At 52.2% G+C, this 16468-nt stretch overlaps 5 protein-coding genes across 5 annotated transcripts; 2 read left to right on the top strand and 3 right to left on the bottom strand.

Moving 5' to 3' along the window:
* Nucleotides 1-7: 7 nt before the first annotated feature.
* Nucleotides 8-6124, top strand: PV08_00899 (uncharacterized protein; the record flags this gene model as incomplete). Its single annotated transcript, XM_016375264.1, has 1 exon — nt 8-6124. The coding sequence occupies one exon, from the start codon at nt 8-10 to the stop codon at nt 6122-6124; it is 6117 nt and encodes a 2038-aa protein (XP_016240540.1).
* Nucleotides 6125-6628: 504 nt separating this feature from the next.
* PV08_00898 (uncharacterized protein) lies at nt 6629-9589 on the bottom strand (the record flags this gene model as incomplete). Its single annotated transcript, XM_016375263.1, has 1 exon — nt 6629-9589. One exon carries the CDS (start codon nt 9587-9589, stop codon nt 6629-6631), a length of 2961 nt encoding a protein of 986 aa, XP_016240539.1.
* Nucleotides 9590-11283: 1694 nt separating this feature from the next.
* On the bottom strand, nt 11284-12414 carry PV08_00897 (uncharacterized protein; the record flags this gene model as incomplete). The annotated part of the gene is made up of 1 exon (XM_016375262.1): nt 11284-12414. One exon carries the CDS (start codon nt 12412-12414, stop codon nt 11284-11286), a length of 1131 nt encoding a protein of 376 aa, XP_016240538.1.
* Nucleotides 12415-13545: 1131 nt separating this feature from the next.
* On the bottom strand, nt 13546-14565 carry PV08_00896 (uncharacterized protein; the record flags this gene model as incomplete). The annotated part of the gene is made up of 1 exon (XM_016375261.1): nt 13546-14565. The coding sequence occupies one exon, from the start codon at nt 14563-14565 to the stop codon at nt 13546-13548; it is 1020 nt and encodes a 339-aa protein (XP_016240537.1).
* Nucleotides 14566-14896: 331 nt separating this feature from the next.
* On the top strand, nt 14897-16280 carry PV08_00895 (uncharacterized protein; the record flags this gene model as incomplete). The annotated part of the gene is made up of 5 exons (XM_016375260.1): nt 14897-14917; nt 14973-15018; nt 15128-15228; nt 15295-15408; nt 15477-16280. 5 exons carry the CDS (start codon nt 14897-14899, stop codon nt 16278-16280), a joined length of 1086 nt encoding a protein of 361 aa, XP_016240536.1.
* Between the last annotated feature and the right edge of the window lie 188 nt (nt 16281-16468).

Below are 16468 nucleotides of genomic sequence, written 5' to 3'. Positions count from 1 at the left end.
CCTCAGTATGGCAGAAACCACTTTTCGAGAGGAGTCACAATGGCTGGCTCAGATGGAAGCCATGCGGCAGGCAATTGTCGATTTGAAATTGCCACCAGCAAACGGTGAAAACAAAATGTATGGCGACGATATAGACCTTGACGACGAATTGAGTGACGGTGTCGATGACGATATCTGGGACGTGGAAAGCGAAGTCGATGAAAGCCCTCCGAGCGACACGAATGACGAAACCATCAATAGTCTTAAAGCTCATGAAACATCCGAACAGTTCTTCGACAGATCCTGGTTGCACAGCAAATGCACAGCCTTCGCTAGATCGAGGCATGGCATGGAAGTCGACGACGTTGAGCAGCAGATCATTGCTCTGCTCGCTTCGGACAGCTCGGATGATGAGTTGCAGATGTCCCTCGCTGAGATTGTTGGATTTGACGATTTGGACTTTGTTATCGAGCTCATCTCCCACCGCAAGGAAATCCTGGCTCCGCCCAAATCCACGACTCGTCAAACCGATGGACTTTTCTCACAACTACAGACTCGGCAAGAACGAGAAGCAGCTCTCAGACAGCAAGATTACGAACACAAACATGCTGTTCTTGCCCCGGCCTTTGATCGAAGCACCCCCAAGTATGCACACATTTACAAGTCTGATTCGGCCGCAGCTGGAAATATGCTGGACGTTTCTGGAAAGCGATATGGTCTCCCTGTCGGCAGCACAAGAAACGATTATGCAAAATATGAGGAATATAGCGTGCCCGCGACAAAGGTTGGCTCTCTAGGTATAGGACAGAAGCTGGTCAACATCGCTGATATGGATGGCTTATGCCAACGCACCTTCAAAGGTTATAAATCGCTCAATCGTATGCAGAGTCTACTGTACCCGGTCGCTTATACGACATCGGAGAACATGCTGATATGTGCACCAACTGGTGCTGGTAAGACTGATGCTGCTATGCTGACCATTCTACAAACAATCTCGAAGAATGTCCTACCAAACCCTATTGATGAACCGGAAGCCACAGACTTTGTACTCATGGCAGATGACTTCAAGATTGTCTACGTCGCCCCAATGAAGGCTCTTGCCGCCGAGGTTACGGAGAAGTTGGGCAAACGCCTATCTTGGCTTGGAGTTCAGGTTCGTGAGTTGACTGGCGACATGCAGTTGACGAAACGAGAGATTGCTGCTACTCAGATCATCGTGACAACGCCCGAGAAATGGGACGTCGTCACACGAAAAAGTACCGGAGATACCGAACTAGTCCAAAAAGTTCGTCTTCTGATTATTGATGAAGTTCACATGCTTCATGATGACCGTGGTGCTGTCATCGAATCGTTGGTCGCCAGAACGCAACGGCAGGTTGAAAGTACGCAGTCACCTATTCGGATCGTCGGCCTGTCTGCCACTCTTCCGAATTACGTTGACGTGGCAGACTTTCTCAAGGTCAACCGTAACAATGGTCTTTTCTACTTTGACGCATCATTCCGACCTGTACCTCTTGAACAGCACTTCATTGGGGTCAAGGGCAAGGTAGGAAGCAAGACTCAACGGGAGAACCTCGACCAAGTCACTTTTGAGAAGATCAAAGAGCTTTTGAAGCAGGACAAGCAAGTCATGGTATTTGTCCATTCAAGGAAAGATACTGTGTTGGCTGCGCGGACACTCTACCAGATGGCAATCGACGACGTTTGTGATTCCCTTTTCATGCCAGAGCCAGATCATCCCGCCTACATCAAGGCACTGTCTGATCTCAAAATGACCCGAGGTCGAGAGCTTCGAGACATCGTTCCCAAGGGCTTCGGCTGTCACAATGCTGGCATGCCTCGTTCCGATCGAAATTTTGTGGAGAGAATTTTCTCCGAAGGGGCCATCAAAGTCCTCTGCTGTACGGCAACTCTAGCATGGGGTGTCAACTTGCCGGCTGCAGCAGTCATCATAAAAGGAACCCAGCTTTATAGTGCTGAAGCTGGTAAGTTTGTCGACTTGGGTATCCTAGATGTCCTGCAAATCTTCGGTCGTGCCGGTCGACCGCAATTCCAAGACAGTGGTGTTGGTTACATCTGTACAACGCAGGATAAGCTGCAGTTCTATTTGTCGGCCGTGACCCAACAAAAGCCGATCGAGTCAAGATTTTCGCATCGATTGGTCGATAATCTCAACGCCGAGATCAGCCTGGGAACAGTGACGACTGTCGCTGAGGCCGTGACCTGGCTGGGTTATTCATACCTATTCGTTCGCATGCGAAAGAACCCGGCAGCTTACGGGATCGATGTACAAGAATACCTGGATGATCCTCAGCTGGGTCAGCGGAGGCGAAAACTGATCGTTGATGCCGCAAGAACCTTGCACAGAAGTCAGATGATCATCTTCAACGAACGAACAGATGAACTTCGGTCGAAAGATGTCGGCCGCATCGCCAGCCAATACTATGTCCTACAGACTAGCATCGAAATCTTCAACACTATGATGAGGCCACGCGCCAGCGACGCTGATGTATTGAAAATTATCAGTATGTCTGGTGAATTTGACAACATCCAGTCTCGAGAAAACGAGGCTCAAGAATTGCATCGCCTCCGTCAAGAGGCTGTCGTATGCCAGGTCGAGGAGCCGAAGAAAGGAGCACCGAAAAACTCAGAAGATGAAAAAGAACAAAAGGTCATCGAGAATCATGCAAAGACAAACATTCTACTACAGTCACATATTTCTCGAGCCAAGCTGGAAGACTTCGCGCTCGTGTCAGATTTGGCCTACGTGGCACAGAACTCTGCCAGAATCTGTCGAGCACTATTCATGATTGCTCTGAATAGAGGCTGGGGCTATCAATGTCAGGTCTTGCTGTCATTGTGCAAAGCCATTGAGAAGCAGATCTGGCCATTCCAGCATCCTTTCCACCAATTTGATCTCCCTCTTCCCGTACTCAAGAATCTCGACGAAAAGGCTCCTTCATCAAACATTGAAAGTCTGAGAGAGATGGAGCCGGCCGAAATTGGTAACCTCGTCCACAACCAGAAAATGGGAAATACATTATCGAAGTTGCTCGACAACTTTCCAACGTTATCAGTTGAGGCAGAAATAGCCCCCCTCAACCGTGACGTGCTCAGGATGCAACTGTTTCTCTACCCCGAGTTCAATTGGAACGATCGTCACCACGGTACTTCTGAATCATACTGGGTGTGGGTGGAGAACTCGGACACTTCGGAAATCTATCACCATGAGTATTTCATTCTAAGCAGGAAGAAAATGCACGATAGTCACGAACTCAATTTCACTATCCCTCTATCAGACCCATTGCCATCACAGATATATGTTCGGGTCATCTCTGATAGATGGCTTGGTGCCGAAACCGTTCAGCCAGTGTCCTTTCAACATCTCATCCGCCCAGACACGGAAAGTGTGTATACTGATCTACTTGACTTGCAACCACTCCCCATTACGGCATTGAAGAACCCGTTGCTGGAAGAGCTGTATGGCCAACGATTTCAATTCTTCAATCCTATGCAAACGCAAATCTTCCATACGCTGTATCATACTTCGAACAACGTCCTCTTAGGTTCCCCAACGGGCTCAGGCAAGACCGTCGCCGCTGAGCTGGCCATGTGGTGGGCATTCCGTGAACATCCCGGTAGCAAGGTGGTTTACATTGCGCCCATGAAAGCCCTCGTCCGGGAAAGAGTTCAAGACTGGCGCAAACGCCTCACTGGCCCTATGGGTCTGAAATTGGTCGAGCTGACTGGTGACAATACCCCAGACACAAGGACTATTCGCGACGCAGATATTATCATTACCACGCCGGAAAAATGGGACGGTATATCTCGTTCCTGGCAAACAAGATCCTACGTACGACAAGTGTCTCTCGTCATCATCGACGAAATACATCTTCTCGGTAGTGATCGAGGGCCGATTCTCGAAATAATCGTTTCGCGAATGAACTACATCGCAAGCCAAGCAGAAGCGGGTTCCATCCGTCTAGTCGGAATGTCCACTGCGTGCGCGAATGCAACTGACCTGGGCAATTGGCTGGGAGTAAAGCCAGGCAACAACCAAGGTCTCTTCAACTTCCGGCACAGTGTCCGACCCGTACCTCTCGAGATCTACATTGACGGGTTCCCCGAACAACGCGGCTTCTGTCCATTGATGCAGAGCATGAACCGGCCGACGTACCTTGCCATCAAGAACCACTCTCCCGATAAGCCTGTGATTGTTTTCGTCGCGTCCCGTCGCCAAACCCGATTGACTGCAAAAGATCTCATCAACTTCTGCGGCATGGAAGAAAACCCGCGTCGGTTTTTGAAATTTGATTCGGAGGAAGATCTAGAGGCCACACTCTCCGCCGTCAAAGACGCAGCGCTAAAAGAAGCGCTTAGCTTCGGCATCGGTTTGCACCACGCCGGTCTTGTCGAGAGTGACCGTACCTTATCTGAGCAGCTCTTCGCGGCAAATAAGATCCAAATCCTTGTCGCGACATCCACGCTAGCATGGGGTATCAATCTTCCCGCCCACCTAGTCGTCGTCAAGGGAACGCAATTCTTCGATGCCAAGATCGAAGGGTACAAAGACATGGATCTCACAGACGTCTTGCAGATGCTTGGGCGTGCGGGTCGTCCACAGTTCGACACGTCCGGCATTGCGAGGATCTTCACCCAAGATGCCAAAAAGGCATTCTACAAGCACTTCCTACACACAGGATTCCCCGTCGAATCATCACTACACAAAGTCCTCGACAACCATCTAGGTGCCGAAGTCAACGCGGGTGTAATCACCACAAAACAAGACGCTCTCGACTACCTCACTTGGACGTTCTTCTTCCGCCGTCTGCACAAGAATCCGACGTACTACGGTTTGGAGATCAGTGCGGAAGAGCACCGCGAGTCTCAGCTCATCGCGCGCCAACTGGCAAGCGAGTACATGATCACCCTCGTCGACAAAAGCCTCGACGACCTCGCCGAGAGCGACTGCGTCCTCGTCCATAGCAATGGCGATGTAGATGCCACGCCCTTTGGCAAGATCATGAGTTACTATTATCTTGCTCACCTCACCGTGCGGAAGTTTCTGAACAGTGCGCGCAAGACGAGTACACGTGCAGCGACTTTCGCCGACGCGTTGAGCTGGGTCAGCGCCGCGACAGAATTCGACGACCTCCCGGTCCGCCATAACGAGGACCTAATCAATGCGGAGCTGGCGCAGAACCTCCCACTCGGCGTCGAGGGCGGCGTCCTCGATGGTCTACCAATGTGGGATCCGCATGTCAAGTCCTTCTTGCTCATCCAGGCCTTCATGAGCAGGATCGACTTACCCATCAGTGATTACGTGGGCGATCAGACGTCGGTGCTTGACCAGGGTATCCGAATCATCCAAGCTGCCATCGATGTCATGACAGAGTTGAACCGCTTCGACGCTGTTGTTCAAATGGTCAAGTTGTTACAGTGCATCAAGAGCGCACGATGGCCCGAGGACTTCCCGCTGAGTATCCTGCCCGGTGTGCGCGAAACAGCCGATCCGCACCTCAAAGGCAAGATTCCGTCGGATCTCGTTACGACGGCTACGTTGGCGACGCGCCATGGCAACAAGACAATTGACGGATTGATGAACCTTCTCAACATACGTGGACAAGGGATGCGGTCGCAATTCGTCAAGGCGGTCAACATGCTGCCTGACATCTCTGTGGGCGCGGGCGGCGACACGGACGCGTTACAGGTGACCCTGAAGAGAGGGAATAGATTACAAAACTCCGAGGCGAGGATCTATGCGCCCAAATTCCCCAAGCCGCAGACAGAAGGATACTTTGTGCTCGTGTTACCTGTCGGTGCCAAGCGGGCGGCCTCGGCTGGGGATGTGAAGGGGATAGACATCCTCGCCCTCAAGAGGGCCAGTTGGGCCGTGACGGCCAAGGACAAGTCAGGGCACAGCCGTGCCTTGGACATCAGCAACACGAAAGTCAAGGTGCCTGTGTTGGACGGCACGAGCGATGGACAGGTCAAGGTCGACATTTTGGTCATGAGTGATGCCTACCCGGGTATGGAATGGTGGTTGGAGAATGTCGTTGTGCCGGTGGCGACGCCCAAGGATGTTGGCACGGCCGTTCAGACCGTCCAGGTAAATGTGGACGAGGGATTGACTAAGAAGAAGTAGCAACAACAACAGCCATAACAACTGCTGCAGCAGCAACATTAGAATACTGGGTGACGTGTGTTTCAGCCTTTGACATGACATGAGTTACTCAACATTGATCACTGAGTTACTCGAGTATGTAGGTATGTACAGGAGGTTGTATACAATTCCCCAACGGCGCGAGAGGTGGCGGATCTTTCCTGCTCCTCCCAAACCAAGTCTTCCCCAGCTTCCTAAGCAGTACCACGGTCCACATCCCGTGCAGCACATGCCGTCCAAAAGGCCATTCCAAACCAGTTTCCCCCGGTTCCACAACAATGGACGAAGCTGGTAACAATACAGAGTACCAACTATTGAAACCCCAGACATGAAATAAGAAAGGCGTTGAAAAGGAAAATCATGCAATATCGTACATCGATCCTAGACCATCCCCCCGGGGGGGGGGGGGGGGGGGGGGGGGGGGCGGTCCCAAAGAAAACCACAAACCGAAACCAAGAAAGAAAAAAAGACGCGTCGAAAGTCCCATCATATCCTCTCGACGACCAACCCGACACTCAGACCAGGCTTGTGTCCTCTCTCCGCTTGCACCACGACGGGCGAGTAGGCCTTTCGCTCGAGAAGCTCCCACTTTTTGGCTTCCTTGACCATCTGCTTCTCTGCGTCTCTGACCTTCTTCGCGTCCGGCTCGCGCTTTACGATCTTGATGCGGTCCCTGGACAGCGACTTGGACCCGCTCCGTCGGTGACGGTGGTGGTGGCCCAAGATGCCCATTCCGGACTTGCTCCCTCCGCGCTCGAGGCTGGATCCCACGGTCGCGGCTATGGACGATGGCGAAGGTGGCGACCCGGACGACGACGACGACTGTTGCTTCGCCTTTTGCAACGCCGCCGCCGCCGCCTCGGCTCGACGCGCCGCGAGTCTTGGGGCCGTGACGTTGATTCTTGCGCTCTGCTTGCGAGACAACGACACGGTCCGAGCGACGGCCACTTCGGGCGCCGTCGACGACGGCGGGTTCATGGCCATTGGGTTCGGTCTCGGCGGTCTGGACGGCGGGATCGTCTTTTCCAGTCCCTGTAGCGAGGTCGGGAGTGTTGCGGAGCGTTCTTTGGCGCCGCGGACGAGGGGCGACGCAGAGCGTCCTGGGATAAACGGACTGCTGCTGGCTGACGATGACCCTTGCAACAATGTGTCGGTGTTCGAGCGGCTGGGTCTCGTGGGGATGATGCCCGCTTGTTCAATCTTGGCTACGGTGCTTTTCGTCGCGTATTTCGACAGCGGAATGAACTTGGAGTCTTTTCTAGGGACCGGAGGAGGCTTGTCGTCAGACTGTGGTGAACTAGTGGCCGATCGCGGTTGAGATTGAGATTGTGATTGAGGCTGAGGCTGAGGTTGAGGTTTGGGGGCAGGGGCTCGTCGCGGCGGACTCGGCGGACCTTGTGGGATGGTGGGCGAGTCGCCAATAGGCCGATCGACGCGCTTAATGGCTATGACACGAGGCGATAGGATCTGGCCGGTTTGGGGTTTCTCTAAAGGTTTCGAAGACGAGGACACCACTGATGATGACGATAGCAGAGAGGGCGCTGGGGCATTCGTGATTGTCACGTCCGACTTTGGAGAGAGGTCTTCTTTGGCTTCGGGAACAGGAGATGGGATCATCAGCCCCACGCCTTCTCGTGCTTTGCTCAAGGTGCGAATGCCCGTATGGTCGACGGGTCTGGAGGAATAAAGAGATGAGTCCGACGGTGGTGCCGGAGCATTTTCAGGCTGAGGGGGAACGTGGAGTGTCGGGACTGTGAACGTGACGGGTGGTAGCTTCTCCTGGCTTGCGGATGTGGGCGACGTGAGCCTCTCGACTGCGGCAATGGCTTCATCGAAGTATGCCGTGTTGACCGAGGTGTGCTTTGTGGTGGTTGCGGATGTCATACCAGACAAGGATGTTGGTTGTGGTATTGGCGTGAGTGGCTCCTCTTCCACCGTCTCATGGTCAGGTCGACCTGATTGTGCCTCTCGGAGGTTGCTACCTCCTGCGGTCTTCTTAGACCTCGTCCGTGCCAATTCCACCGCCACTGAGTCCGGTCTCGTCATGACGAATTGTCCGTCTTCAACTCCCTTCGAATCTCGGAACGACCTGATGTCGAAGAAGATTTCTTCGCCCGTTGCCACCGAGGAGATGGATGATTGGAAGGAGTGAGCGGCACTCCAAGGCGCCGAACGGTCCGTTGAGGCGGTGTTATCCTCGGGGCTACTGACCGGCTGTTCATTCACCTCTATCCTCTTCGGGTTCAATGGCTCTGGTTTGTCGACGGAAAAGCGATCCTTCATGGGCGTTAACCGTGCCGGTGAACTTGCCGTACGTTTCAACTGGTGGTTGTTGCCATCAGTGACCCGAGCCTGGACCTTGCTCGCCGCCGGAGATGTGTTGGGGAAGAGAGAGTATTTGCTTGCAACTGGAGACCGGTTGGTCGGGCTGCCGAGCCGTTGCGGAGGCACAAGAGGCGTTGCAGGGTCATAGTATGTTGTCAAGCCATCCTCTTCGGGAGCTTTGACACCTGATCGAAGTTCGTCAAGAGAGACCAGACTCTCCAGAGTCTTACTGCGCCTTGCAAGAAGTGATGAAGATCGTGTCGCGGCTGGTAAGTTGCGGAACATTACACTATAGCGGTCGAGAGGGGGGGTCGGTATGTCAAGCTCAAGTTTGGGGAGAGGTGGTCTCGAGTCCGGTTCAACCCATAAGCTAGAATCGGTTGCAGTAGAGGGTCGAGATACCGTTTCAGTGTCGGTTGTGTGATGGGACTTATCCAACGGCCATTTGTGAGTGCCCGAGTCCTTTCCTTTAGGCGGGAGACGCTGGCGGTACGGCTGCCCTACGTCCCCTATCGGCCGCAATCTGTGCTCGGAAAATTCCACGCTCTGGCTCGTAGGACTCTTGTCTAGCACGGTGAATCCGGTTGGGAGTCCTATCGTTGGCCCAGACGGAATTTCTTCCCTCCTGAGAGCAATCTGGCGCGACTTGAACAACGTACCGATCTTTTTCCATTTCTTGCTTTGCATTTGACGTGAGCGCTCGGCCCGGATGAAGCGTTGCAGCGGAGAAGAGTCGTGCTCGTCGTTGTCCGCAGGCATACCAAAGGTTGCAGGAGGATGACTTGGGCTGCCGAAAGCCAGACCTATCGAAGGATCTTCACTCTCGAGATCAGCACGAGGATCCTTTGATTGCTTATGATTCTCCGAGGTTTTAGGTCTGGCAGGCGGAGCGTCAGTTCGTGGTTTTCTCTTCGCAGTGGGAGCCCCGGATGTTCTCGGGCGTAGATGGACAGGTCGTGGACTTAGTACAGTCTCGCCAGTCGGACTTCGAACAGTAGCCGTTGCTCTTGTTTCGGGGAATGCGAAGTCAAAATCGGATGGTCTTGTGAGCGCCTGGGGATCGGAAATGTTTGGTTGCCGAGTTGTTTCTCGATGCCGTAGAGAATACCATCGTGTTAACATGATTCAAAAAATGCATGGACCAGCCAGCACGAAGGTGATGACAAGGAGAAGCAACGGGTGACAATGAGTGACAGCAAGTGCACGCCGATAACGAAAACGCCCGAGAGCCCTTGCGCGCAGAGATTGAAACTGTTACAGGACTGACATGCTCAAGGATCAGCTATCACACGGCCTTCTGGACGCCACTTACGACTTGACTCTCCTTCGCAGAGGACGGAGAAGGAGGGTAGTGTCAGAGAAAGACACGAAGAGCCAAGTCCGACGCAAAGATTGCAACAAAGTAATTCAACGGAGGCGACCAGATGCAACTTTGTGCTAAGCGAAAACTGGGGCTATGCGCTGATGAGAGGAACGACAGCCGGGTTCCTACCATGACTTGCATGGAGTGAGCTTGCTGCTGGAAAGTCAGATTCGGAATAAGCGCTGGAAGAAAGCCGGTTGAGCCATGGTCAAGCAAATCACCATCGGTCTCGCTGCCATTGTCAAGACATGCTTTGGTTCTACAAGGCCAAAAGTGTACAGGGAATCCGAAATCCCTATACAAGCAATCCATGGCCGGGTGAGGTCCACGTTCTTCCATGGAAACACCCAAGCATGAACATGACTGGGGGACATGGAGAAGGGGACGTTGAAACAACCACTCATGGGCCCGGAGGCTTGCGAGGGATGACCGACTGGTGTGCTTCAGATTCTCTTTAGCGCCTCGCGTGGCGTCCTGTCGCAGCCTGAGATGCGATCGAAAACTTCCGACAGGCGGTAGTGAGATGTCGCCTGACAAGGGGGTCCAAAAGAGCAGCCCAGTCGAAGAGAGGCCGGCAAAGGAGAAGTACACAGACCACTTGTTGCTGATAGTCGTCCTCGCCATTGTGCAAGCAACGCGGGAACGCAGTCGGGCATTATTGCCGACAACCAGCAGGACGGACAATGAGATTGTATCGTAGATCCGTACTTTGTCGAGGCCTCATTAGTAGTGGTAGCTTACCTTGTTCCAAACTGGCTTGTGACCCCCCCTGCAATTTCAATCCTCTGCATTTTGCGGTCCTCTGAAACAAACGGCCTCGCATGCGCTCCTCGCTGCCGCCGGTGGAATCCTGGAATCCTGGTATCGACATTCATGTCACCCTTCAATGGGACTATTGTTGAAAAGCCGATTTCTCGCATTTGACTGGCTGGATCCTTTGACATCCTCGAGATCACCGTCGCTGGCGAGAATTTTTTCAACATTGTTTTCGTAAGGCGTTTTTTTCCATGGCGGGCATTGCACACTTTATTGGTGCGACGCACTCGCTGTGAGGACTCGACAATCTCAATTGCTCGTGGCTTTGTATTCGTCATCGCACGATTTATTACACCTTTCCTCAAACTGCCAATAATGAGATCTGGCCGATCCGGACAGTTTGCTGGTGTTTGCAAGCGGGTCTGGTTATGAACTTATGCGTACATCAAAAGGCGATAGCGACATCTCGAATTCTCCCAGCACCAACGTCGCCCTCGACGGCGCTCAGTGAGCCCTGCCATTGTAATGGTTCTGTGTATGAATATCAGTGGAACGCAGGAGTGAACGATGCCGAAATCATCAACAAGACCAGTGGACTCGTTGCTCTGTGAACGGGATCAAGGAAGTTCCGATCGAGATGGGTCTCGCTGTCAGAATGTGTACGGGGTGCGTGCGTTCTACGACGACCAGTTACTGCTCACGACACTCCCAGCTCCTTCAAGATACTCTCATTATGTTCCCCAATGGCCGGCACCTTGTCCATCCTAGCATCAACATCAGCGCTCATGCCCGGCGCCATCAACGCCTTGATCTTCCCAGCCTCTGTATCAACATCTCTCCATCTCCTCCGTGCTTCGAGTTGCGGATGCTCCCAAACGCCTTGCATATCATTCACCTTTGCGTTCGCAATGCCGGCCTCTTCAAGTCTTTTCGTCACCTCATCGGCACTCCACTGGCTGAAGATTCCACTGATCACCGCTTCCAACTCGGCTCTGTTCTCGCTTCTCGATGCCGTATTGCTAAATTTGGGGTTCTGGACTAGATCGGCGCGCTGCAGCACCTCCGTGGCAAGTATTCTCCATTCCCTCTCATTCTGTACACCGAGCATGACTTTCCCGCCTCCACCAGTCGAAAAGGGCCCGTAAGGATAGATACTCGCGTGACTTGCGCCTGCACGGCTTGGGCCTGCTTGGCCTTCGTGTGCATAGTACATTGGAAAACCCATCCACTCAACGAGCGACTCCAGCATCGAAATGTCCAACTCACATCCCTTCCCAGTCTTCTGCCGCTGGATAATGGCCCCGAGAATGTTAGAGTACGCATACATGCCGGCAGCAATATCAGCAATCGAACAGCCCACCTTGGCCATGCCCTCGTCGCCCTCTGTCCCCGTGATACTCAGCACGCCGGCCTCGGCTTGAATCAGCAGGTCATAAGCCTTCTTGTGCGCGTATGGCCCATCTGACCCATACCCGCTAACTGATGCATATATCAACGCGTCACCGCGCCGGTGCTCCTGGTCGTACTCGTTCATCGCCGTCTTCAGCGCCTGGTAACCAAGACCCATCTTCTCAGCATCACCCGGCCTGAGGTTTTGCACAAACACGTCGGCTTTCTCGCAGACGAGCTTTTTTAGGACCCTCATATCTCGCTCGTTCTTGATGTCCAGCGCCAGCGATTCTTTATTGCGGTTCGTCCATACGAAGTGGCTGCATAGTTTGCCACGAACACGAGAATCGTGATGACGCACAAAATCACCAGAGCCCGGTCGTTCGATTTTTATCACTCGGGCACCAAGGTCGGCCAGGTGTCGCGTGGCGAGAGGCATGGATATGACTTGTTCGAGAGCAACGACGGTGATGCCTTCTAGCGGCCTGTTCGGGGGGGAGTTGTAGGTGAAAGATCCACCGGCTGACACTGTAGAAGGGCGAGTGGAACAGCTGCTCAAGTGTCTTCGTTGGACATGTACGTGTCGCAACGGGAGTCTACTCGAGCATGTAGACAAAGAGCATGACGCAAGTGGCATAGTTGACCTCGCCGTCTCTACTGTCGATTTCAAGGCTGTTGATCTGCAAAACAATGCAAGTTGCTGTTGTGAGGGATGTGCCAACAATCCTCGGACGACGCGGTCTTGAACACTGAATGCAGTAGCTCGAAGTGATGTGCTGACTGCCATGACTGTTGATATCACTCCTGGACTTGGCTCGCTGCCTTCTCCGTCGCGAGCAAAATACTATTCGAGCATGTAAAATGCGCGTTGTTCCGGTCTTGATTGCTTAGAATGAGTGTGGGCTTCTCCCGCCTCGACCGGCTGCCTGCCTCTCTCCGCGGGTTCGGCCAGCAGCGATGTCTGATGATATATCCCCCAGACCCAAGCCAGACGCAGCAGACGATCTGGCCTGCCTCGAACTCGAACGAGGATTGTTGTCGGTGTTGTACAGATACAGATCAGGCGAATTCCCCTCACCGGCACTAGAATCGCCTCGGAGTATACAAATAAATAAGTATAGGATGCCTGTACCGATCTGCTCCACAGAATTGGAGTTACATTGCGTTGCCGAGGGCCACGATACTTGCCTATTTAGTAGGCTATCGAACACACCTACATAGGTTGTGTTTCTGGTCAAAGCAAGATGGATAAAGTAAATTACCAACCATGTGCGAGCCACATACCGACTACCTATTGAAATGAACAGCATAAAATGGCACACGCTGGCATTACGACATTCCCTATCATAACAACTCTCCGCAAATGGGGAAAGAGCTGGTTCAATACCCACACCCGTGTTCCTTTACTCGTTGACTTCATATCGACATATCGGGAGCCGAGAGGCTGTTAAAGAAAGACACTAACAAAGCCATGACCCAAAACAAAAAGCCATATCGAAGCCGGAAACTTCTCGTCCAACAAAGGGCAAGTCAACCTTTCTTTGACTTTGGCCTCGGTCGCGCGCACGGTTCAGACGAGGTTGAGGTCCCATCTTTTCTTCGGATCTTCTGTTCTGCCTGCAACAGCGACATCGTACCGGTGAAGCATCAAGGTTGCAGGAAGGGTTTTCCTATGTTTCGCCTCGAGGTGTTCAGCAAAAGCCTGGGGATTGGTGAACGCCGCCTTGTCTCGATCCAGGCCCTTTCCGCACGCGAAACAAAAGACACAGCCATATTTGATTGCGGAGGCTGAAGTAGACTTTTTATCCGATAATGGCAGGTACAAATGGCACTTCGCTAAAAAGGAGCTGCGATATTGAACCTTCACTCCACTGTGCTCGCGGACCTCATCAGTGCTGTGGATGCTGGAGGTTGCGCTGCTCGCGACGTGATATCTGACTTTGAAGGAGCATTCCGGGCACTGCCAGTTGAGGTACGCCCCGCCAAAAGCCTTCAACGTCTGTTCATTGTCCTCTGAAAGGTCTTTTCTTTCAACGAAGGAAATGCGCCCCCTGTCTCGCTTGTTGCTGATCTGTAAGGCGCCCCGGCAGAACTGCCCTAGTTCATTTGGTCGGAGGTCTTCTGGTCGTTGCCGCCGAGGGTTGCTGGGGGCAAGTTTTGACATTTCCTTGAGCTGGAGAGAACGGTAGTCTAGGGTCTCCCAAATAGCTGCAAAAGGTCGTTTATCATCAAGCTCCCGGTCGTAATGGTTGCTGAAGATCTTTTGAATGCCAAGTACCGAATTGAGCATCTGGTCAACGGCCAGCCCTAAATAGTATCCCGCCCTAGCATCGGCCTCATCTGTGATGTATGGCAGGTGTTCATAAGAGAGGGACGCCAGAGACTCTAGGCGCGCTCGGAGGATCAGAAGTCGTGGGTCGTACGCTTCGATTTCACTTGGAACGATTCCCGGGTAAATGTACCAGTCGATCATCGTTCTCAGCTTATGGCGAATTCTAGCTATGATGATCAAAAGGTCCTCAATGGCCTGTCGAGGCGTGATAGGTTCTGGAGGCGGAGGTAAATCCACGAGATCGGGGACGAGCGCCATATCTTTGGCTAATGATCACAGCCAGAGCATATTTCAGTTGTATATAGGCACCGCAGTCGTATAGAACCAGGCCGATGTGAATTTGGACACGGGCGATAGACCTTGCAGATATGAGATAGTCATCTTGTGCGATAGAAGAATATGTGCGATCAATGAGGCTGACAAGGCATAGAAGATGGTCACGAGGCATCAACTCGCTGGAGAGAACCGCTGACTAAGCACACTAGCACGTGATTGACATTTTGGGATTATCAAAAGTTATTTTTCCATTGCTTCGAAGAGGACGCTTCACGACTCGTATCAACTGGAACAATCAACAAAACGTCAAGAGATGCCGAGCGAACTGGAGGAGGTGAGGCATCTTCAATTATTCGTTACCTCCAAATTGCTAACCAGCAAACCTCTAGCTAGTCGAGTTCCTTCACCATGGCAATACTCAGATCAGACAACTTGGTGAGTTCAACCAATATCTTCAGCCGCGGAGGGCTCAAGACATCATTGGGACCGATCACGACATTGTAGATATCGTGGTGTTGCCAAATTCTGACTGGTTCACATTCAGCCTGTGAGCATTTAGTAGGGCATTCATCGGATCCCTCCGTTTTCAAGAACCCCCAACTGGTTCCTATTCAGGATCTGAAATTGCTTGTTCGTGACTACGCCGTAAGTGGAATACGAGTTTGAATTCACAGGAAGCGAGGACTAAAGGCACTTTCCTTGGTTATCTAGCCTATCGCTAAAGATGCGCTTACGATCCTCGTCAACATCAGCCATGATGCGGAGATACTCGAGAACCTTGCAGGAGACGATGCATTTGTCGAGACGTTATTAAAGAAGATAACTGTATGCTGGTGCCTTTGTTGGATGGATCTAGTCGTCTATCGATTCAAGACGCTAATCTGGATCCATAGAACCCGAAAGAAACGGCTGCAGATGAGATTGCCATGCTCCTCTCGAATCTTGCCAAGTCGGAACGCTTGGAGAGGCTGATCAGCCTCGAAAGACAGACGCCGGACAAATCTGTATCAACATCCCCATACGCTTTAGACCAATTATTCGATTGTTTCGTTAAGGGTGCGGAGGGCACTCTCAACAAAGACGCCAATTTCGATTACCTGGCCTATCTTCTTGCAGACATGTCCAAGTACAAGTCTGGAAGAGATCATTTCCTGAGCAAAAGGGAATATGACGGAGTGGTGCCGATCAGCAAGTTGACCGTTTTCACAGAGCACAAAAGCAATGTTAGGAGGAGAGGAGTCGCGAGCACCATCAAGAATGTCGCGTTCGAGGTGGAGAAACACCCTTTACTTCTCGCCGATGACTCAGAGATGGTCGATGGTGTCCCAGGAGTTAACTTGCTGCCATACATCCTGTTACCTCTCGCCGGTTCGGAAGAATACTCAGAAGAGGAGTCTGCAGCCATGTTGCCAGACCTACAATTACTGCCGCCAGACAAGGAGAGAGATAAAGATAATGAGATCATAGTCACACATCTGGAAACCTTGTTATTGTTGAGCACCACAAGAGAGGGCAGAGACAAATTGAGGAGTGTCCAGGTATACCCTTTGGTTCGAGAGACACATCTGCACGTCGATGATGAGGAAGTGAAGCAGGCATGCGATAGATTGGTACAGATAATCATGAGGGATGAGGAGCAAGGACCGAGGATCGAGGAGGTGGTTGACGATGACGAAAAGATCGAAGAGATATTTTGATTCCCGTCCAAGGTGGCATACATGTATTATCAGGACTCACGTAGGTGACACCGTAGTCAGTTATACGATCACTTGACCGCGTGGGAAATCGGACGACGCCTTGTTTAATCGAAAGCCTGTGTTTGTCGACGGAGTAGATAGCAAGGTAGAATGAGGTACTTGAACTCGATGTAGGTGGAGGAAGCACA

The sequence above is a fragment of the Exophiala spinifera genome (assembly GCF_000836115.1).
Source record: "Exophiala spinifera strain CBS 89968 unplaced genomic scaffold supercont1.1, whole genome shotgun sequence".
Taxonomy (NCBI): Eukaryota; Fungi; Ascomycota; class Eurotiomycetes; order Chaetothyriales; family Herpotrichiellaceae; genus Exophiala; species Exophiala spinifera.
Note: the sequence above shows the minus strand (reverse complement) of the source record. Positions and strands in the feature narration are given on the sequence as shown.